This window comes from Lissotriton vulgaris, chromosome 1_1, assembly GCF_964263255.1.
Source record: "Lissotriton vulgaris chromosome 1_1, aLisVul1.2, whole genome shotgun sequence".
In the NCBI taxonomy this organism is placed as follows: domain Eukaryota; kingdom Metazoa; phylum Chordata; class Amphibia; order Caudata; family Salamandridae; genus Lissotriton; species Lissotriton vulgaris.
This window is the reverse complement of record NC_141685.1, coordinates 1,754,862,374-1,754,886,740: the sequence shown is the minus strand read 5'-3', so window position 1 is coordinate 1,754,886,740 and position 24,367 is coordinate 1,754,862,374. Positions and strand designations below refer to the sequence as shown.

The window sequence follows — 24,367 nt, the reverse complement described above, 5'->3', positions numbered from 1 at the left end:
CAATGCTTAAATGCAGCACTGTGATTGATTTGAACGCCGTCGATCAGCGCTCAGATGGGGACTGGGGGCCCTTTACATGTCCCTCCCCCCCCCCTATGTTGTGTAATGCAGCCTGGTGGGGAACATACAAAGTGTGCATGGCTGTTTGGCTGGGCCAACATGGCCTGTCAAACAGCCATGCACACTTGGAGTGTGCAAACCACTCCCATCCCCAGCCCCGCCCTAACCCCACCCGAACCGGAGAAAATACGTTATCGTTTTATTTTTCCTGCTCAAAGAGCAGTGAGGCGACGCTTCTCTGCCTTAGAGGAGTCGCTGCCCCTGAATTTAGGACAACTTTACAAACAATAACATATTTGTTGCTATAGTGCATTCCATGTTATCTCTACAGTACGTAAGAACCGGCATGAGGAAAACAGTTTACTGCCTTACAGATTGCATGTCCCAATGATCATATCTGCTCGTATTGGAACCAGATTAGCATCACCAGTGTTGGGCTACGAAGCAGTCCCTTTTTTTGGGAAGCATTGCTGAAGCTCAGTAGATATTGTCAGTGGGATTGGCTTCCAAAGTACTTCCAAAATACTTGTGACACCCAATAAATCCCTCCTGTTTATGCCAATGTTGGTAATATTTAGGTAGTGCACATCTGCCTTGAGTGGAGAGAAATTGGCAGTGCCACCTCTGCTGCGTCATGGCTGGTTTCTAAGGACTCAGGATGCTGTGTCTTCTCTAGTCTGTATATGTTGTTAAGGTGAGTCAGTTTTGGAAAATTGAGTAAGTTATGTTGCAGAGAACGAGTCACTCTTTGTATCAGAGTTTGATTGTCATTTATGAGTGCATCTTGAGTTGTGCTTACACTTTGCTGATCAAGATCTCAACCAATAGAAATGTTCATATTAAGTCTAATGTTTTTTTTTTTTGTTACGTCTTTCCTTCCTCCAATCAGTCTTTCGCAATACAGTGACGAGAACATGATGGACCCTTACAACTTAGCTATATGCTTTGGGCCAACACTGATGCCCGTTCCAGACATACAAGATCAGGTCTCATGCCAGGCTCATGTCAATGAAATTGTCAAAACAATCATCATCCACAACGAGAACATCTTCCCGGATGCCAAGGAGCTTGAGGGCCCAGTGTATGAGAAATGTATGGCGGGTGATGACTACTGGTAAGCTCTTTTACAATGTCCATGCACCTTAATATACTATCTGGTTATTCTGGATTACAAAGATAACATGATTCACAAGGACATGTATGATCTTGAAATGGAAAGTAGCAAGCAGGCTATGAACATATGCTTTCCCTCTAAAAGCTTGGCTCCCTGGGGCTTGCGAAGCCCATAGCGTTGAGAGAGCCCGCATTATTCCAGGTGAGGTGATAAACAGCTCTCTTAAATAGAATAGCTTTTTGAGTCATGTAATTATTTTTAGAACAGTTGTACGTGTGATGCTTAAAAAAGCACCTTCTGTTCAGCAGACTTAATAAATGATTGATGAGTATGCATCGAGCCTTGGATATTTCCTCCGTACATTCACTCCAAGGTAGATTGGGCGCGCATAAGTAAATGGTATTCCCTAAGTACAAGAGAGTGAATGTGGGGAACGAAGTTGCCATACAGGATATTTTTAAAAAGCAGGAGTAGTTGTCAGGCCAACAGTGCATGACAAAGTACAGCATGTTCACTGTATCGAAACAAACCTCAAGCAGTCAAGGCATCCCTGTGGGCGTAAACAAGCTTGCAGACCCGCTGAGAGGATATGAAGTCAATTTCTGCATCATATGCAGCTAGTCTGCAAATGCCAGAGATTGTGGCGGGAGGGTAATTTACACGGGGCACTGGAGGTCCATGTATGTTTTGTTTTTGAATCACAGAAGCATAGACTTTCACGTTACTTAAAAACCTAGAGTCTCTCTCTTTTTCTCTCTGGTGCTCTCTCTCTCTATCCATAACACCTCTCACACATATGTTTAATTTGTTATATATTGCCACTCACACCAGGGTAGGGTGTCAGAGCACTTTACATCACACACGCATTATACAGGGACTAGGAATCCTACGTGTATAAATCAGAATATAGGAAATGTTGCATAAGACACAGAGGACTACAAGTTGTAAGAGTCATTGTTATCCATTCTGGTATGCAGTATATTTTAAGAGTGCTTGGTCTAGAGAAGTACAAACTCAGGATTTGAAATGAAACACAATGGTTGGGGTGGGCTTTACTAATAAGAATGTATTTCTGCCCAAACAAACCATTTCTAGCAACATTAGGAAAATTAAAGCTGGGGGAAAAATTATAACGTTCTAACCTGTACCATTCAGTTTGCATCCGTCTCTTTGATGACAGCTCAGAGCTCACTGTGCTATATTAGGATTGTGAGTTATGAACTGCGGGGAATAAAAGGATCTCTGTGACTAAAGCTGTAACCCTCTGAGCTATCCACATAAAATACAATTCTGTGATCTGCATGGTTCATGATCTTCACAGCAGCCACATTAACGCTCTACGCTACTTTCATCAACCCCAGCAAGTACATAAATCACCAGTTATCGTGACATTTTTATTGTTGCCTGAAAATTGGTGGGCTCAAGGAACTCTCAAGGAACTCTGCAGTGGTCTCGTTCAAACAAATAAGATATATCAAAGCACCGCACCTTGAGCTTTATGCTCGGTGCTGCATCACTGGTTGCACTGCCATAAAGCTGGCCCTTTTGGGTCGCCTAATCTTGGTGGCAAATAACAGATAAAGATGTTGAGGAGCTTCAAGGACCTAACGCTGCAAACTGAGGTCAGGCTTCTTAACACAATCGTAAAACCAGTCCTTCTATATGGAGCAGAAACTTGGAGGACAACAGTGACCACCACCACCAACAAAGCTCAGACCTTCATCGACACCTGTCTGAGTAAAAAAATCCTCTAAATCCCCTGGCCAAACACCATCTGTAACAACAACCTATGGCAGTAGGCTTTCCCAATCGCTGCTCATGAAGAAAGCATTAAAAGATGCTAGGACTGGATAGGTCATCCCCTCTGTAAGTCTGCATCAAATGGCACCGGGAAAGCCCAGACCTGGAATCCTCAGGGGAAAAGGAAAAGAGGAAGGCCAAGAAACACCCGGCGCCCAGGCTTCAAGGCAGATTGCAAGGAGATGGGTTACACCTGAAGTCAGACCGAACGAAAAGTTTAGGACAGAGATGGCTGGAGAGTCCTGGTTGATGGCCTATACCCCAAGAGAGATAGTAGGCATAAGTAAGCAAATATGTTGAGAAAACTAGCTGACGGGAGGATCAGAAACCCAGTGAAAGAACCCCAATAATTCAATCTCCATCGAAGGGCTTATGCATTGGCTTTTGGGATCTTTAGAGATGGATAACAAAGAAAGGGTGTGTGTCTGAGCCCTTCAAATGCTTTTCAAAGTGTTCTGCTTGACATGCAGTGTTCTGCTGGAAGATGTCCGACTCATGTGCTTTTATACCCCTCTATTCAGAGCAATGTGAGCGATGATACTCGATGGGACGGTGTCCATGTGTTTATTATCCATTGCAATGTATTGGGTCAAAAGACTGTTTTAGGAATGTGATAGTAGGAATCTCTACTTTATATACGAAAAATGAGCAAAATGAATGATGCGCCCCCCCAGTAATGACTCCATTGACCTCTGTCAGTAGATTTTACTCACACTGGGTTCTGAGTGTATTTTTCATGCCGGTTTCCTTGAGTGATACAAAAGGGGGGGGCAACACAAAAGGGGATGATGGACATCAGGCTATCTTGAATCCAGTGGCCAAGTGAGCAATGGACTCACGTCTGAGCATACCCTGCCAACTTAGGGCGAACAAAGCGATACAAAAGGGGATGATGGACGGAGCGTTTGAGTAAATCAAACACTCACCCCCAGTCAACGGATCTGGGTCTAATCCATCACCATTCTTCTTCATCAGCCAGGCTATCTTGGGTATGCTCAGACGTGAGTCCCATGCTCTCCACACCACTGGAGTCAAGCTGTCCTGGCTGAAGACGGCTGATAGCCAGAAAGCGGTCCTAGGATGCTTGATTCCGGTCCAGGAAAGACATGGCTTGGCAGTTCGGGCTGGACTGTTCCCATGAGGCACAGGGTCAAGACTGATTTGCATATGGCCATGTCTGAACTGGGGTGGTGTGGAGTGAAAAAAAATGATGGATTTAGGCCCAGATCTCTGTACTGGGGTGAATGTATGACATTGCTCTGCATTCTGTCCATCAACTGTGGTTTTGCATTTGTCACCCCGAGTGGGATGGGTATGCTCAGATGTGAGTCCCATGCTCTCCACACCACTGGAGTCAAGCTATCCTGGCTGAAGACGGCTGATAGCCAGAAACCGGTCCTAGGATGCTTGATTCCGGTCCAGGAAAGACATGGCTTGGCAGTTCGGGCTGGACTGTTCCCATGAGGCACATGCTGATTTGCATATGGCCATTTCTGAACTGGGGTGGTGTGGAGTGCAAAAAAATGATGGATTTAGGCCCAGATCTCTGTACGGGGGTGAATGTATGACATTGTTCTGCATTCTGTCCATCAACTGTTGTTTTGCAGGTTTCCTTGAGTGTGCACATGTTCTGATTCTTGAGTCCCTCCATATGTTTGCAGTGCTACATTTGTAAACGAAAGTGTGCCATGCCCGAAGCGCCTGCTCAGACGTCCACCTTATGCAATTAAAGTCAGCTTCTTTTATACATTTCTAGACACTTCCTGTGCCTTTTTCTGACTGTTGCATGTTCCTGCTTCTCCCTTTGTGACAGATCTGTCTTTGCCTCCCTCTATCTTTCTTATGTATGTTGTTCTCCATCCTGCTCTAGCAAAATATTTGCAATAATTCACAGTGAGGGAAAACTTTGTGGCGTCTGGATAGACTAACACGTCCTTCATATCACTAGAAAACAAGCATTTGCTATGAAATTGGTCTTGCATTTACCAGAGTTTGAGCTATTGGCATTGTAAATGACAATGCCTTTTATTTATGTGTACTTTTTAAAACGGATAAATAAAAGGCATTGTCTGTTTGGTGCCCGTGCTATAAAGATTTTTTTTAAAGCGTCACATGCAGGACAAAGGTATTTGAGAAAATAGCGCTTGGAGTCTGTAAATAAAGCCCACAGAGTTAACAACACACGTAACAGGGGGTGTCTTCATGCTAGGTTACAAAATGAGACATGGTGATACTAGTAAGCCTATTGACCAATAAAAAGCCACAGTTTACAGTGGACATTGACACAAGCCAATGAAAAATATGGGCGGAGAGTGGACGGAGGCTAAAGTCCATTCATGAATACAGCATGCCTCGTAGAACAGCGCATTTGCTGCCCAGGCTTACCTAAAAAGATTGTTTTTGTTAGTGTGCATGTTAACATTCTGTCCGTGCGTGAGCTTGTAATGGTAGAAGGCTAGTCTTTTGCATTAATGGTGTCTTGGCGAGATATTTCCACCCTTTGTTGTAACTTAAAATGAACATACATGATATCTTACTAAAAGATATTTCTTGTTTGCAGCGACAGCCCCTACAGTGAGCACGGTACATTGGACGAGGTGGACCAGGAAGGGGGCACTGAGACGCACACCAGTGAAGATGGTATGTTCCTTTCAAGGAATGCTTGTCCAGGCTTCAGTGTTATTTGCAGTGTTTCTGATTTACGGAATCAAACATGTCACAGATCTCGAATGTTCCCTTATCGAGTGGGTGTGAGAATTATATTTAATCTTGCTTTTTGCACACTCATACTTTTTAAAGTTTTTGTTTCCACAATTGTAAATGCTGTCCTACAAGCACTAGTCCACACAAAACAGGAGGGCAAAAATCTGTTTACGCCTGACTTGGAGCATATTGAGTTCCCTGGTGGTCTTTGTTGAAATTTGACTCCTTGCAAAGGGGTTGATCAGATGGTTGAGCAACTCAAGTGTTCTTTGATGATTTTTTTTTCTTACTTGCAGTTTGTCAGTAGGAAATGCCAACTCAATCCTTACTCACTTTTAGTTTCACACATTTTATTACCATTGAACGAGGAGCAGTAACACGTTATATTTAAGCTCCTAAAACAGCAAAAAATGCAGCATTTACTGCAAATTATTATTGTTGTTATCTACAGCCTCTGTTGCAAGATGTTATACACAACACAGGATCTGAAACCCACATAATCATGTAATCACTGCTCTGACGCCAAAGCATTGAAAAACGAGTTTCTATAATTAGGGCAGTGAACCCAATCCTCTGAAGGACGCTGGTTCGCCACTTCCATGGGTCGCCACTTCCCAGGCTCCAGAAGCCCAGCGGACTGCGAACTGTCATGGACCAGCTCGTCTCCCTGTGTCTCTTGAATCTCTGCAGACCTGCGGTGGGCGGAAACATAGAGCAGCCTCTGCTACCAAAAAACACTGCTCCTCAGCCGCTGCCACCTCATCGTTGGCTCTCCTCCCTTGCATTGAGAGCAGAGGGCATTGTAGGTGGGTTAGGGCAGGATGATAGTTTTTTTTAAATATTCGGACGTGGTGATGGCAGCGCAGGTATTGCAAAGGGTGGGGGAGGAGGGTGGCTGGATCAGGATTTAAAAAAAATATTTGCATGGAGGCGAAGAAGCTGGTGAAAGAGGGTGGCAAATACTTGAATCTTGGTGTGACCGTGTTAACTGTATCTATACACACACACTATTTTTTATTTTATATTGATATAGTTCCAGACTATGCGGGGAATATTTGTGGTGTTTTGAATTAATGTTGTTGAATTGTGAATTGTTGCAGTGGCATGCCAGCACTTGAGGTCATGTGAAAAGTAAGTATCAGAATGCCCCTCTCCCCCCTACCCCTTCCAGGTTACCTGTTCATATGTCCATATTTTTGGTGGTGATGGTAAGTCATTGGGTCTGCATACTTTTGCCTAACTACTCCATCTTCAATGGAGGAACTTTCCTTAAGGGAAAAGTGGGTATTGATTAGCTCTGGTAACTCTAATTTTCCTTCAACGTATAAAGTACATACCCTGCCCTTGAAAGTGAATATTCGGAGAACATTGCGAGTGGGACACGGTAATATACCACAAACTAAGATTTTCAAATTCATTATATACTAAATTAAACACTTAGCATGCAATGTGTAAATGGTACTCTTTTTCCTTAGAGGTAAAATGCTTGTTAAACATATCCAGTGTGTTAATCCACAGCTTCTGTTGAGTAAATGCTGCACCCTGCAATATAGCGGGCTTGCTTCTTGACAGAGTGAATTTCTGAAGTGGGCATGACAACTGACGTACACCATGTGACAGGAGGTACCTGCAGCAGAGTATTGGTTTGAAAGTCCTAACTCAAAACGAAAGATTAAGTTTATACGTTGGTGTCATTTTTTGGAGAAATTTAGCAATTTGAGTGTTTTGACTACTTTCTGGTTTTGTTCCAGGTTTTAGACTCAGAGTGTGGTGTTTATGGTGCTCTACACGTCTGCACACTTTACTTGGCAGATCCAAGCATTGAAATAGTTAGTTTTGCTACACCCTGTGGGTTGCGTTTCAAGGCAGTTGTTGTCCTACAAGGCTTTGCATTCTAAGCAACACATTTGTAAATGTTGAATGTTGTGCAGTGGGCTGTTTGCATAGGCTGTGTAAGATGTGAATAAGTTGAGCCTGATCATGTATTGGCCAAATATTAGCTTGCTTGCTTGCTTTGTTTTGTGCAGTACAATGTTTGATTGTACTTTTCAGAGCTGAAATAAAGGTGATTCATAAGTTATAAACTTCAGTATCTGGGGTACAGACTAATAATATGAGGTAACAGATAAATAGGATTTGATTTTTAGGGGGATTCTCTATTAGGTGCATCTCTGCCTTATCTCCGTTTAATCACAGATAGTTTAACCTCCGAGAGTCTATCCACATCTTGTGCTGCAAAAGGCAATCTGAAATGATGCACTTGGATTAGCCGGATGTTTGTTTTAGGGAGATACCTTCTCCTTCATGCAATCTGCAGGTGATTTGGGTTTTTTGATCCTCCGTTTGAAATTATAGGTTTGGTTATTCAAAGATGGCGGCTTGAGATAGCGCTAGAGGAGCTTTGGGAGTCATAAATGCTGCAGATGTAGGAGGACTAGAGTGCGAGTGCAATCCAGTGATCAGCCGGCCAGAGTGAGTACCGCTCTTTGCTTCATCTTCTGCTCTCAGTAGGAGGGAGTGCCCTGAAGACCATCACAGTAGATCCAGCTCCTCAAATGGGTCTAAAGCCAACCTGTCGATCATGGAGTATTTTATTAGTAACCTGGTGTTGCAGTTGTTTGAATGGCATGTCTTTCAACATCTTGCTAATAAATGGGAGAATTTAGGCTATCCTACTGTCGTCTCTTTTTTATCTGCGCTTCTATTAGGGAGTGGGAGGCATGCTCCTAGTGGTCAAACTAACAGGTTCATTGTGTACTTCACTGCTTTGGTCACCAGGAAGCTTGCTGGACTTCGTTTAGCCTTCTACGTTTATGGAAAAGTCACAGCATTTGTCATTTTGATCAAGCTCTCAATGCATATGGCGTGGGATTTTGTAAATCTCAGGAGTGAAAAGCAAAGGGATTAGAGGCGAGAAGGACTACCCATAATATTGATTCTGAATTTCTCTATCTTAGATTGATAGAAGAGTTTAGTCATATGTCCCGAGGGCTTTTTTATCCAAACTTAATTTTGGATTGGAAGAGCAAGCTCAAAATATCCAGTTGTTGTTCTTATAGAGTTTAAATGCTTTTTTTGGACCTGAGAGACAGCACCCAGAACATTTTAAAACTACTATTTTGTTTTCGGTTCTCTGTGAATCTAGAATCGATTTTATCTTACTACTGTGCTATCAATGTGTCTGGCATGAGTAAACAAACCAGTTAGAGTTACTGTTGATTGTCTTTGCTTCTGTTTTAGGAGGGTTGCCAGTGTATTTCTTGGGTTGGTGGGTTGGATGCCACTGCATATTGTTTGACTTTTTCAGCCATTCTATGCGTGTCCCCTTTGCTTAGGTGTGAATGGTAGAAGAGGGTAGGTGGATTGGTGATATTGCTTAAAGGTGGTTCTGAAGTCATTGGTGCGGTATGTAATCCAATGAACATTAGGTGTGTAGATATTAAATGACTAGGGATCGGTGAGTATACATTTACTACTATCTTTAGTTTCTCAAAATCTAGTTTGTCGGAAAATATCAAGTGTAATGTATGTAGAAGTGTGCTTAGGAACAGTTGTGTGATATTTTTAGTGAGAAGTGTAGTGTTCTTATGTAAGATCCATTCTAATGCTTTGCTGCGGGTCTGAAACGCAATCCGAAACCTGAAATCTCCATTAAAGGCATGGGTAAATGTCCAAAAGCTTGAGTATGTCAGTCACGTAAAGAAACTTGATGTGGGCCCCCTGTAAAGTACATGGAGGGACCCCCCTCCGGACTCACATAGGAGTGCTCAGGCCAGGGTACAGTGATGAGGGGGCCACCTTGAACTCTGGGACACCGCACTACGGGGGGCGTTGTTATGCCACTGGGTCTCCAGGGATTGTGCGTTGTATCTTGGAAAGTGGTGTGAAATCACTATCAAAAACAATTTTATTTTGTTTACCATGCATTGGGTAGTGTGCGTGAGAATCTTTAAGAAATAGTAACTTCAGATAGCAAGTGAAAGATGGCTGATGAGGTCAACTAAATCTAAGGATAGCATAGACTATGCTGAAGTCTGTTGAGTTGAAGAATTTTACAGCTTATGCAAGGTGCATAAGTAATATAAGAATAAGATCTAACATAGTTTTGGGTCACACATCAAAGTTACTTCATCATTAATCTCTTCTCTTTCACATTTCTGTATCCAGTTAAAATAGCTTGTGTGGGAGCTGCAAAGGACCAGCTCTGCACCGTGTGTCCATGTCAGAGTAGGATGGTGTCACATCTGCATTCGTATTGATTCACGTTGCCTTTTCAGCAGCACACACGTATGAAAATAGCTGTATTGATTGACAATTGTGGCTCCCAAGGGGGAGGAGGAGGAGGAATGAAAAGAGATTAAATTAGCCGAGGTTTGAGAGCTGGGATTATTGATTCGTTATTCTGTAATTTATTGTATTGTATTCTAGTTTTCAGGTTTCCCAGTATATTAGCTAAAAGCCCCTGAACACCTTCAGCGGCTTCAGGTTTTGACATCAATGGCCAGTGCCACCACTTGTAAGATCTTTATGTAAGAAGATAGCTTGACTGGACAGATAAATTGTACAGTACATTTCAGCGCCCTGCCGTCTACGCTGTAAGATACATGCAGAAGTGCATGTGTGGTGGAGAGATGATAGTGATAATTTCAGTCTAAGGTGTATGAGATTTTATGTATGTAGTGTCATGTCAATCCATGATGCGATTTCAATGTAGACGGCGGATAAGAGTGCTATGTGCAACCTATCCTGCTTATTCATGTTTAGATACATGGGTAAGGATGGCACAGTTAGCCCGTTATTAGTCTGGTTTCGAGTGTTGATGTACGACTGATGCATGCTGCTTTTTCAGTTGATCACTGGACACATGGTTTAATTATTCAGGTCGGATTTAATGCAGTGTGGTGCTCACCATATGATTACTTACTGAACACAATATATGCAATAGAGTAAAACCGGGATGGCAAGAACTGGGACTGGTGGAATGTTGGGTCAGTTTTAGTTATAGAACGGAGACCTCCTTCACAGCATACAGTGTGTGATGGGGAGCAATGAATAAAGAAAGGGCTCAATGGCAAGTACCTTTCTTCTCTGTACAGAAGCTACACACAGTACACGTAAGCGCGAGATCCTATTGAGAAGACTCAATGATTCAATGCAAGTGTCCAGCTTGGCCTTAACATGGATCCATTTCTTTTTTCTTAACCAAAGATGACAAGTACATATTGGAGTGGTGCAAGACTTGCAAGAGTGTATAGGGATGGGTATAATGCATGTCCTTGCGGAGAAGGCCACCCCCTATACCTCAGGTGCCCCAATGCAGCCCAACTGTCAGATCTGTGAGTCTAAGGGGCCCCTCATAATATTCTGCAGGGAAGACCCATCATTTTACGTTACGTCAAGGCATATAAGTATAAACTGGCTGATTCACAAATATGTTTTCAACTTACCTTTGATGTGCCCACTCGCAAATTGAGAAAAAAGTGTACATGTTGCCCCTGCCCTAATTCAGAAATGGCCACCACCTGCAAGTAGATATTTCCAGGGTAACCTGTGGGTGTGCAACCCATATTCATAAGAGAGTGATATCACACTTCCCCACATCCAGGGTCTTCCTTTCTGTGTATCAGGAGGCCAGGCGACCTGCTGATATCGGCTCATGGGTACCAGGAGTCAATGCATCTGTATCGGACATGCCAGATCTACATAGATACAGGCTATCAGTATAGCACTTGGCGGCCAGGCCTTACTGCACCATAGATCATTGCAATTTGCATACTTCATTTATGAATATTTGGGTATGCCCGCTGTGTGCCCTGGTCGCACATCTTCACGGATGTGCAGCCAGTGATTTGTGAATCTGTGCCGAAGGTAATATAGAGCACTGTTCATTCAGTGCCATGTAAATCTACTCCAAGTTGAAATGTTCGTAATGCTGTGCATAACACGGTGCTCACTGTCATAGTAATACAGAAAACAACGTAAACGAGTAACCTCATTTCTAGGAAGGAACTCTGATTCATTGCTTTTTAATTTGTCCTCATTTTGTACGTGGTCGTTTTTCTTAAGTCTTTTAGGTCTCATTGTTCATAATAGGATTGATGGCTGCAAGTTCTTTCTCCCTTTTCCTCTCCTAAGAAGGGTATTCCTCCTGACAGATGATGTAGCTGTGAAATTATATTTAGCTTAACGCCATAAAATGAACCTGCTGAAATACAGACTGCTCAGTGGCTTCTCCTCTTCCAGAGATTTGATGCAAAGTACAGACACTTAACATCCTGGTAATGATGACATTTTACTGGCGATTAGCAGTAGGTAGCAAGGGCTCTTACCATTCAAGTGATGTTTTTTTATGTCAATCACTAGTTTTGCATCAATCTAAAATTTTAAAAAGAAAACCGCACATTTAGTCGGAGGAATTGGGCGTTGCTGAGTTTTGTACTGCCTTTGAAGAGCTTGATGGATATACATGTGCTTTTTGGATGTAGTTCTATTGTTGTAAATATCCTTGTTATGTAGTGCGGTGTTACCAAGGACGTTGCAAATAAAGCACATATAATAGCCACCTAATTGGTCATTCAGTTTATTGGCCACTTAAAAAGCAGGCAGCCTTGTAATGATGTCCTGATATACAACTTATTTTTTATGCTCATAATGTTTTTATGTACAACATAAGTCTTAAGTACAGACACTGCTTTTTAAGGCTTTTTGATTAATACTGTACTCAGCCCTACTCTTTACTGCTTAAAAAAGTGACCAGTATTTTGTCTAAAGCTGCAGCCTCCACCTGTCCATCCTCTTAGCAAGACTGCAGGGATTCATTTTATGGCGGTAGTTGTCACTCAGCCAATTAACTTGGTGCTTGAGGTTAAAGATATCGCTCTAGTTTGCCCAAAGTAGCTCTAACTAAAGCTGGGCAACCCAATCTTTAAGGCTGAAGCATACGGTGCCTCGTGGCTGCATTAATTAATCCTAGAGTGTGGTTAATTGCTGAATATTGTTCCCAGTGCACCGCGCGGAGTCTGAGAGATATGCATTTAGTGACCGTGATAAAGCTTTCAATAATTATGATAACAGCTGCACTATGTCATCAAATATGCATGAAGGGCTTTGTCTTACTGCTTGTCAATCACTAACAAGCATTTCGTTTCTGAATTATAGAATGTGAACCCATTGAAGCGATTGCCAAATTCGATTATGCCGGAAGGTCCGCACGTGAGCTGTCCTTCAAGAAGGGAGCGTCGCTGCTTCTGTATCATCGCGCCTCAGACGATTGGTGGGAAGGAAGGCACAATGGGATCGACGGGCTTGTGCCACACCAGTACATTGTGGTGCAGGATATGTAAGTTTGACTTTTGGGATGCTAAACTGCTCAGACCTTCTGTTAATGCCAGGGTAGATGCATAGAAGCATAAACATTGATGTGACATAGAAACGCCCAGGCCCATAGTGACGTATCCATAATTTTAATGCTTCCTTCCTTCCGGTTTGACAGTGTTACCATTGCTTTGTCATCAATGTTGTTTCTGAAAGACAGTAATATTTTCATTTCTTTCATCTTTGATTCCTGTTTTCCATATAATCAGCCTTCTAAGGTGAGACCGTCATATTCTACTTTCCGTTCCCTAAGGCAAGTGACACTGACCTGGAGGTTGAACCCTCTACACACAAGGCTCTGTTTCCCAGAATCTTGTACACATCTACTTCTTACTATAAGAAAACTCTGTCGCATAAAAATCAGACACATCAAGGAACATATGATTTTCTTCATCTCAAAACCTCTTCATTCACTCTGAGTACCAAGAGTGGATAAGGAATTACTTGAACACTACACAAAAATCCCAATACCATAAATAATAAGCATATTCTTTCTTCCTTCTTTCCTTCATCTCTTTCTTCATTCCTCATGTCCCTACTTCATTTCATGCATTCATAATTCCTTTTTTAGGTCTCACGTAGACAGCGCATGCGCTGTGTCTTTAAGACCTTTTGTTTACTGTTAGTTGGCTTGGAGGCTGCCCATTACTGGCCAACGGTGGGTTTCATAGCCACTCGCAATTGCTATCTTCCTGCTGTTCAGCTCTGCGGTCGGCCCTCCCCTCTTCTTGCACTTTACCCTCGCCTAGAGCATAGCCCAAGTACTTGTGTCCTTACACTGCTCGCACTTTTGGGAGCCATGTTTCTCTTTTCTCTATAGAATGCATCCTTTTTAGCTAGCTCTGTAGTCTGCTCCATCGCAATGTCTGTGTCCGCCTGTTTATTTAGCTTTCACCACTGTTTACAATTGCATCTCAGCCACATCCTTTCTGTGTTTTTTTTAAAACAATTTTCATTTTCCTGAGTTTGTGTTTGACACGTGACTGCAAGGGGGCCTTGCACCTGAGTGTTTGTTTATTTTGAGCTCAAGCAGCCATATTTTCACATTGTGGGAACTGCTTGCCTGTTAGACAAACACTCTCTCACGTTCAATTTCCTTTGAGATAAGAAAATGTGCTTTCAGTGCTCTCTTCATTTACAATGTTACAAGGAAATTTGATTAATCTTTTTACAGGACTTTTTTTAGGTTGCCCAGCTTTAAAGGCCACTGATCTGCAGATAGCGAGACCCACATTGCTAGCTGTTTCCTTCTGTGCAGATCTGTTGCCTTTGAAGCTGGGGAACCCTATTCAAGTCTCAGCAGTGCCACAACGTCTTGTGATTGTTTTGCAAATTACTTAATGTGGACATGTAAAATAACAGAATATTCCAGTCCCACCTTTAACATTCCAAGTGAAAGCAGTATGGGAAGCACATTTTCTTATTTCAAACTAATTGAACCTTGCATGTGAGGGCTAGTTTAATTTTGTTTGCTCCACCTCGGACAATGCTGCCTTTCATTTGTTATGTTAGACAGCTTTAAACAATAGTTGTGACTGCAAAAACATATGATGTGCGCAATGTATGTAACCCTTCACTTATTTTAGCTTATGAGTGTCCGAAAAAGTGACCAAGAGGGCAATATTTACATTCAGCTTTAAATGTACCTTTATTCCACCTTGGTCAATGCTCTCTTTCATTTTTTAAGTTAGACAACTTTAAACAATATTTACAACTGCACCTCAACCACAACCTAAGTTTTATTCCCCCTCAAAAAATGCTAACTTTCAATTTTTTTGTTAGACAGCTTTAAACATAGTTGTTACTGCAAAAACACAGAATGTGCACAAGATACACAGGAAAAAGTTGCTCCACTTATTTAGCCTATCTGTGTCCAAAAAGTGACGGCAACATTTCCAATCAGCTTTAAATTTACCTTTATTCCACCTCAGAGGATGGTGTCTTTCATTTCTTAAGTTAGACCACTTTTTTTTTTTTTTTTTTTAATTTTTTGAAAACCTTTATTTGTGCATCCAGAGAAGTACAAATAGTGGCCCACAGCCTTCAGGCCGGCCACAAATACTGTTGAGCACATATACATACAAGACGGTGAAACAATAGTACAACAATATAGTCAGGAAGCAGTAAGCAGGTACATTGTAGAGACCTTACTGTCGCGTCTCAGGAGTAGTGAAGGTTAATTTTAAAGTTTTCATTGCAAGCAATAATGTCCAACTATTCCATTTTAATAAAAGATGGGGAACATAAGCAAAAGGAAAGAGCAGGGTCTATGAAGACGCGAAGTAGTGATATCAACAAAGGCATATACAGCCCAGCAACTCAGGAGATATATCCCACTAGGCAGAATGGCGGTCAGGATGTAAATTACCAGGATATTAGCCCCAAGGCCCTAACAGCATTCGCCGCCACCCACCCAGCAATAACGTCTACACAGACCCAAGAGAGAAGAAAGAAGAAATAAATTAGAAGGAAAAAACAAGGCACCATAGGAACAAAAAGAAACAAAATACCCATCCCACAACCCCCACCCTACACGCATGCGAAGGCTACGGCCTACCCCCTCCAGCAGCGCGTCTGTCGCCCCATAAACCCGAAATATAGTAGAATAGTAAGAGAAAGAAAAAGGAAAAAGATATAATGTCACCTTGATATAGGGAGCCAGAGAAGAAAATTCTAATCTAATCCTCCCAAAAACCCCAACCCCGGGGGAGGGCCGGAGTCTCCTTCCAAAATCAAGTCTCCCGTTCTCACACAGCCATGTGCAACTCCCACACCGTGTATCAATAGGGTCAAAAGGATCACAGCCAAGAAAGGGTCTAATCAGCCACATCTAAAGGCACAGGTCAGCACATAAACCGCAACCCCACAACAAAAATAGAGAACAGGACCTAGAAAGTATGAACTAAAGTGGGGAAAAAGGAGCACGTTCAATACAGACAGCATATCAAAATACAGTTCAGTCCGGGTCTCCACCATCCGTCCGAGCGAAACCATCGAGGAAACATCTTCAGCCCTGTCCTGAACGGCAAAGCCCCGCCAGGGCTGGCCATCGCTGCGAGCACTCCCCGGGTAGAACAATAGAGCAAAATGGCCGCTCTAGACTAGGAGGAAGCAAAGGAGGCGGAGATGAGCGTCCCCGGTCACCACCAAGTCCAGCAACAAGTCTGTTGAACACCCCTTCCAGTCCCAGACAACACACACTCCACCACTGTAGAGAAACGGCACCGAAGACAAGGACCTTAGGGGGGGTCAGGCACTGGGAGATCGATGAGCAGAGCCCTTGTGGGGACAGAGTCGCTGTTCTCAAAGTGGGGGGCAACACTGTATCGAGATCCACACCGAGGAGAAGACCATCAACATTGTTGCCAGGGACACTGCGCACCTCTGCCCTCTCATGCTGCAACTTTGTAACCGTGCCAGAAAACGTTGGGGGCAGCAGGGGGTCAGCCGGCCCCGGTCGCGTTACACCAGATGAAGCTCCCTCGATCTTCTCTATTAGTTCTTGGACGTTTCGCCGCCATGTTGTCCCTATGTCTACAAGGGCGTTCAGGATATCCCCATATGTCAGAGTGTTCCGAGATAGCAGCCGATCCGCAGCGAGCGGCGCTGCCCAGGGGTCCGCCTCCAGTCCGGACGCAGGCAGGGCAGCGCGCGACAGGAATAGTGGAGCAGCCTTCTCTTCGTTCCCAGGGACGAGCGCCATTGTTGCCCCTCAGAGAGTCCGCAATAAGGAGAGGGGGGCGATCTCACTATAAGAAAGCAAGCGTTTAGACCTCCAGTGGAAAGGCAGCCCACATCAAGGGGTTCGCCCAGATCGAGAGTCGCCTCGCCGCTTTCATCAATGCGGGCGTGTAGCAGTCGGGAATCGCCCCAAGATGGTGATTGTCCAGGCGGTGGGTAGCGGAGCGGGGGGAAGCGCCGAGTGGAGGGCTATAATTGCATAAAGACACGCACCTCAGCCAAGGGGAGTCACTCTGCACCGGGAGAGATATGCAATGTCCATTTCCGAAGTCGCCATGCTCCCGTAGTCAACGGCACCTCCCCCGCTCGTTCTGCCGGCTAGGTCCTGCGTTGTCCTGCGGTGGCGATCGGCTCAGCTACCCGGGCAGCTCCGGAGGTCGGCGAACTCAGCGAGTTCCGCTCCAAATCAGACGGCGGAGGCCCCAAAGGAAAACAGTCAGCATCTGGGCATTCTTTCCATCGATTCAACACGGTGTGAGCCAGGATTAAGGACAGGATAGTGCTACAAAGCAGACGGCTTGCGGAGCCGGGAGCTCACACGTCCGTTCCGTCCGCCATCTTGGCTCCTCCCCCAAGTTAGACCACTTTGAACAATATTTGCAACTGCCACAAACTAAGTTTTGTTCACCTTGAACAATGCTACCTTTCATTTATTTTGTTAGATAGCTTTCAACAATAGATGTGATTGTAAAAACGCACCCTTCACTTATTTTAGCTGATGGGTCTCCAAAAAGTTACCAAGTTGGCAACATTTACATTCATCTTTAAATTTACCTTTATTTCACCCCTGAAAATGCTGCCTTTCGTTTTAGTTAAGCAAAATGGGATGATGGACGGAGCGTTTGAGCAAATCAAACACTCACCCCCAGTCAACAAATCTGGGTTCAATCCATCACCATTCTTTAGCTCATTCAGCCACCCCAGTTCAGACATGGCCATATGCAAATCAGTCTGACCCTGTGCCTCATGGGAACAGTCCAGCCTGAACTGCCAAGCCATGTCTTTCCTGGACTGGAAACAAGCATCCTAGGATCCTCTTTTCCTTTTGTCTCCCTCCCTTTCTTCAGTTTTTTTTTTTTAATCCTAAACCTACTATTCTTTACCCATTCTCCATTAGGAACGTGCTGGTTATTCTCCCCTTCTATATGATTATCAAAATCCAACTGTATGATTTGTTCCTGTCCCTGCTGCCTGCCCTGGTTTCCCATCTTCTTGTCATTACCCTCTTAGGCAATATATTTCGGTGTGGTTTTAACACAATCTGTAAAGTAACTAATTCATTAATTGATGAATTGTTTGTAATTTCACTACTGCTGTATTGACTGCTAATGCATCAACGTTATTAACCTGAATGTCCTTTCTTCTTATTCATAGAAATATAATTTATTCACATTAAAATGATCTGTTTACCCCTCCATGTGAGGGAGAACGCTCATACCCCTCATTTCTTTTTTTTTTTTTTTTAAATTTTTGAAAACCTTTATTTGTGCAATCACAAAAGGACAAATACGGGCCTACAACCCTCAGGCCGGCCACGAGTACAGTTTGAGCACCAGTGCATGCAATATAGCGACGCAGTAGCACACCAATACCAGTAAGCAAGCATTCAGCAGTTACACTGTAAGTCCCGTGCTACCGCGCCTCAGGAGCATTGAAGGTTCGTTTTTAAGATTTTGTTAGCAACTATTAGAGTCCAACTGTTCCGTTTGAATTGAAAAGAGAAAATTTAACTAAGAAAGCAGGGTCCATGTAGACGTGATATATCAGTTGCGACAGAGTCACACATAGACCAACAACCCAAACGGCAAATCTCCCCAGGCGGGATGGCGGCCCATAGTGTGTGTAGCAAAGTATCAGAGGTAACATCCTAACATTTGTCAATCGCCACCCGCCCACCAGTAACATCGACACGGACCCAAGACAGAAAGAAAGAAGAAATAAAATAAAGAGGAAAAACAAGGCACCATAGAAACAAAGAAGAGAACTAAAATCCCCCATCCCCCACCCTACATGCATGCAGAGGCTATGGCCTACCCCCCCCCCCCCCAGCAGTGTGTCTGTCGCCCAATAAACCCGAAATATAGAAGAAGAAAGTAAGAGAAGAAAAAGGAAAATATCATATCACATAAGAAATAGGGAGCAAGAGAAGAGTAACCTAATCTAAAACTCCCATGAACACCTAACCCCCGGAGGAGAGCCACAATCACTGAGTCCCGGACTCCACCGCCCGCACAAAACCCCCACCCCATCCACAGGGACAAGAAAGGGACATCAGTTGTAGCCGCAAAGGAAGGGATAGCACAAATTAAGCCCCTAAGTAGAACAACGCAGCGTTTCAATCCAGGTCCCCCCCAGCAGATCAGACAGAATGCCGAGACCCACAGTAGCGACATTTACCCCCGGTCCCCCAGCCCGCAAAAACAGATGCACCCTGCAAATAAGGATCGGAAACCAGACACAGCAATGGCAACCTGAAATGAAGAGAGACCATCGCAAGTAGCACATACAGAAGTTCCAGGAAAGCGTCCCAGTTCAGGTCTCCGCTAGCCAAGTAAATAGAGCAGTGCAAAGTTAGGCAGTTCAGGGGAATATGAACAAGAGGAGAGAGAACCAGTACGTCTCAGGCAGGTTGACACGTCAGGCACATACAGTTCAAATGAATATATCGTGAATACAGTGCGAGTCGAGTCGAGTCTCCGTCAGACAGTCTATCAATGAAGATTCCCTCAGCCCTGGCCAGATCGCAAACGTCTCTGTGAACATGGCCTCCGGAGGAAAGAAGACCCAAACAAAGCCGGAGGGCAAAATGGCCACCACCAACGATGAGAAAGAAGGCAGAAACAAAATGGGCGTCGTCCGTCAGTTGTCGAGCCGCAGGCACCCAGGATAGTTACCCTCAAACATAGGAGGCGATATTCAAGCCATCGCCTGGAAAAGAACGCTTGTGAGGCTGCCGGTTCGAAGGGGACCGATGGCATCAAAGGCAAAGTTGGAAACACTAACCTCTGTGTAGACAAAGTCTCAGGCATCGGCAAAAGGGGAAACATTGTAGCGCCCTCGAAGCTGCTAGGCGGCCGTCCACAATCACCACGGCAAGTAGGGAAATTCAACAAATCTCCACATTCGCTCCGTTTCCTGGTGTCCCCCACAGGGACAGACAAAGACGAGTCAGTGCAGTGCTGAAAGTTGGTCGGTCTCCCTCGACCCGAGAAAAGGACGCCGTCCAGTCGCACACTTAGCGCACCGAGGAGGGAACCCCAGTCATGGCGGAGCTCGGCAAGCGCCGCCAGAACAGTCTTGTACGTTGGCTCCGACCGTAGGCTCTCTAGGTCCACATTAGGTGTTGAGACACGGGGTGCAGCCCCCAGCTCGCAATCAGGCTGGGTGGTATAACCACCATGCGGGGTAGTTCTCGCTACCATGGGGTAAACAGCCGCCATTTCTTCCTCCTCGGGCGGCTGTACGAAGAGGGGGGCGAGTGCGGGATCGAGTGACCGCAATACCAGACCGCCGTCGCAGGCACCGCACACTGTCTCAGAGCGCCACACGGGGGATGATGCTGCCGCTCCGCCGCCAGGCAGACGATCGTATCGGGGCACCCCGGGTTCAGCAGACTGTTGCCGATCCAGCATTGGTCAGCGGAGAGGGCTGAACGGGTCTCAGAGTCAGGACTGTGGCGGTCTGTCAGTAGCACGACGATAACTCCCCCAATACAGCACGCAGGGACCTCGGATGAACACGGGTAGAGTCAGAACGATCACGGCATCACTCTGCAGCGGTTAGAAATCCGGATAGAAGGCAGGATGTCGGTGCTGGATGCACAGGCTCGCGGAGCCGGGAATCAGACGTCTGTTCAGGTCGCCATCTTGGCTCCTCCCCATACCCCTCATTTCTTGCGTTCACACCCTTGTTCCTTCTCCCACTTTCCCTGCCTTTTTGCTCTGCAAGATTATGAACTGAAAACCTTATTTACCCAGAAAAGGTATAAACTCACCCGTTGTACTCAAAGTTCCATTCTCCTGCTTTGTCCTCCATAAATGTTCCTAATGCTTTGATCCAGCCAGTAGTCCTTGAGCAGTTACGCACATGTGCAGGAAATGCTCATGTATGTCTTAATAAATCATAAGCTTTTTCACTGGCTTTCTCTATAATCAACTTCCAGATTGCTTTATATATACATTGTATAAGATGTAATATGATCTCTCTGCAAGAAGGTATTTTTGCTTCCTCCGATGTAGGGATTCAGTGATATTTTGTGTTTTGTTCGGTCTAATTGTAGGTTTTTATGGTTATATGCATAATATTGAAGCTGAGTTACATCTTCTCCATACTCCTGTTGGATGTTATTACTACAGTGGATATGTTAACTGGATACCTACTTAAGTGAAGATCGGGAAAAAAAGTGTGAAAGATGTCTCTGCAACTCAAGCCCATCTCAATTTTTTACGTGCTTCAGAAGAGTGTTGTAAAATTGTTGATTTTGTTCTTGAACCAATTGAACTTTTCACAACTCATGTTGTCTTTTCAGGGACGACACGTTTTCGGATACATTAAGCCAAAAAGCAGACAGCGAAGCCAGCAGTGGGCCCATTGTTGAAGAGAAGTCCTCATCCAAGGACATGAATTCTCCGACTGACCGTCACTCGGATTCCTATGCACCACGGTAAGCTTGACTTTAAAAACAGTATTCCAATTTTTGACCATCTCCTCATATATTGTGTGTCAAGGAATAGTGGTATGCACGCTTGGTGACTCATTGCTAATATTCGTTTGCCATAGTATGTCCTAATGTATAATGTTCAAACACGAGACGTAAGATGGAACATGCTTAGCCGTAGTAAAGGGAAATATGCATTTGCAGGTGTGCCACCTATGCATCTAAAGCGTTCTCATCTCAGTAACGCACAGAAAGAAAAATAATATCCATAATCAGCTAGGGGTAGGCACTTGGGCATGTTTCAAACATGAAGCAATGTGCGTGTTCATCCAGGCCTGACATCCCTCAATTGCCTTCAATGTGCCTCTTGACAGTACATTTTAAGCGACTTGTTTATTTCATTGATTTTAATCTTCGTGGCTTTAGTTGCCTCATGCTTGTGGAAAGTGTAATGATATTATTGATAAATTGATATTAGGTAGGCATACTTTAGTAATGCCTGCCAAACCAAGCTCGTTTAGAAAGGATGCAGACTAGCAGTAATACATTAAAGGGACAGAGGAGAAACCGCAAAATAGGTGAGATGAAGAACAGCAAACTCAAAGGATGCAAAAACCAAGGTAAGCAGAGCAGCAGTGGTGGAGAGTTACTGTCGATCATCAGTCAAAAAGCCAAGATTGACGTGACCACGTCATGTCATCTTGACATAACCACGGTCTTAGGATCTTAACGTGAATCTACAGCGAGAGGGAAGTATGGAAAGGCAGTGGCACATATAACCTTAAGTGATAAAGAGCTCGAAATTTACAAATGCAAATTCCTATTTAAATCCTAACGAAAGGAATTACTCTACTAACAGAAGACACATCTTTTATAAGCCATTGAAAAAAGATGTAGTGACACATAGGACGATGTATAATTAATTAAGTAGGCATATTCAAGGGACAGGGAAGAATGCAATGGAGATTTTCTATCACCCCGATACAACAATTGTTACAATGGAAGCATTTCAACTTTAAAACAAATGCCCTATTTCGGACATGAAGGAGCAATAAACGAGATCGGGAAGTAGGTACTTGTAGAACTTGTGCAGGGTGCACAGAGCAGCCCTTTGACAGACTAATTAAATCGTGTTCAATTTTACGGCGCACCAAGACATATACTGAGCAGTACACTAGGTTGGAAAGGCAGGGTGATTTTGGCTGTCATCTTTTTGTAATTTTTCATGTTTCCCACTTACGGTTGTACAATTTTTAATTTACATTTTTTTAACAACTAAAATACTGCAGTTTAAAAGTATGTACAACCAATTCAAATACTGTACTTTAAAGGTGTGTGCAAACAAATAAAATACTGTCGTTTAAAGATGTGTACAAATAAATAAAATACTATAGTTTAAAGGTGTGTGCAAACAAATAAAATACTGTCGTTTAAAGATGTGTACAAACAAATAAAATACTGTTGTTTAAATGTGTGTGCAAACAAATAAAATACTGTTGTTTAAAGGCGAGTGCAAATAAATAAAATACTATAGTGTAAAGGTGTGTGCAAACAAATAAAATACTGTCGTTTAAAGATGTGTACAAACAAATAAAATACTGTTGTTTAAAGTTGTGTGCAAACAAATAAAATACTGTTGTTTAAAGGCGAGTGCAAATAAATAAAATACTGTTGTTTAAAGGTGTGCGCAAACAAATAAAATACGGTTGTTTAAAGGTGTGTGCAAATAAATAAAATACTGTAGTTTAAAGGTATCTACATTAAGTGCTTGACAAAAAAATAATCCGATGCATATACTTTCATTGTCCCGTGTCTTGGACAGGTTAAATGAATGAATGAATGAATAATGATTTATAGAGTGCTGCCTTAGCCAAAGGGCATCAAGGCGCTACCTGCAAGGTATCAGGATGCAGTGAAAAAGAGAACATGCTCAAACTGACCTATCCTAGAAAAGCCAAGTCTTTAAGGCTTTGCAAAAGAGCAGGAGGCACACCTGACTAGAAAGTACTTCTGGGTGGGAGTTCCACAGCTTGGGAGCATCCGTCGAGAAGGCTCAGCCACCCCATTTAGCCTTCTTAAACCTAGGAACTATCAGAAGGTTTTTGTCCGAAGACCGAAGCGGCCTGCTAGGAACATAGTGTTGGACCATTGACTTAATGCCCTCTGAGCCAGATCCGTAATAGGTCTCACAGGTCAGGTATAGGGTCTTAAAAAGGTTGATATCAGACACTCTAAAAGTGAATTGAAGGCTGGTCGCACTCGGTGGACCCTCAGTTATAAACACTATAAAAAAATGCAATTGATTGTTATTCAGTGTGCACTGAAATTCACTCAAATGAAGAGTGGGTGTTAAACCATATGATTAAACACGCCCTCATTTTCAGTTGTGTGCTTAAAGTCCCGCCCCCGGGTGGGGGGCGGATGGCTACAACAGTGGAGTATGAAAGAATTTGGCATCAGAGTGGGGTGAGAGAAAGAAGTACATGGATCCTGAGGAACTAACTCATAAAGGGAACCAGGCGGGGATGCAGAGGAGGGGTCATTTGTAGGGTATAACCTTACGAGTCCAAGGGTTGCTCCCCATAACACTGTACTCCACCAGACAAGGTCCAGTATGTTATGCGAGGCTGAGTTTAGCCATAACACCATGGTGTTAATAGAGAACTGCATACCAAACTCGACAGTAGAGTAAAAATGAATAAAAACTAACAAAAGTGGGTCATAATCTCAAGCAATAGGCTGAAGCAAACAGCTAATAAAGAAAAGACACATATTCCGTTCGAAGTGAAATAAAGTGATCAGGGATAATGATCACCTACGAGAGAAACACCCGGCTTTATTGCTCCCCTCCTTGAGCGGGCGTAGCCTCGGACACCGCTGATCATCAAGTCCCACTGAACACTCTCTGCTTGCTTGAA

At 43.7% G+C, this 24,367-nt stretch overlaps 1 protein-coding gene across 1 annotated transcript in view; it reads left to right on the top strand.

Annotated features, from left to right (window-relative positions):
* Window positions 1–24,367, top strand: part of SRGAP1 (SLIT-ROBO Rho GTPase activating protein 1) — a 538,479-nt gene that overhangs the window by 501,651 nt on the left and 12,461 nt on the right. Inside the window, exons 17-20 of the mRNA XM_086919057.1 lie at window positions 950–1,174; window positions 5,535–5,614; window positions 12,836–13,016; window positions 21,321–21,455. Of these exons, the coding sequence (XP_086775183.1) occupies window positions 950–1,174; window positions 5,535–5,614; window positions 12,836–13,016; window positions 21,321–21,455 (621 nt within the window). The remainder of the gene's footprint in view (window positions 1–949; window positions 1,175–5,534; window positions 5,615–12,835; window positions 13,017–21,320; window positions 21,456–24,367) is intronic.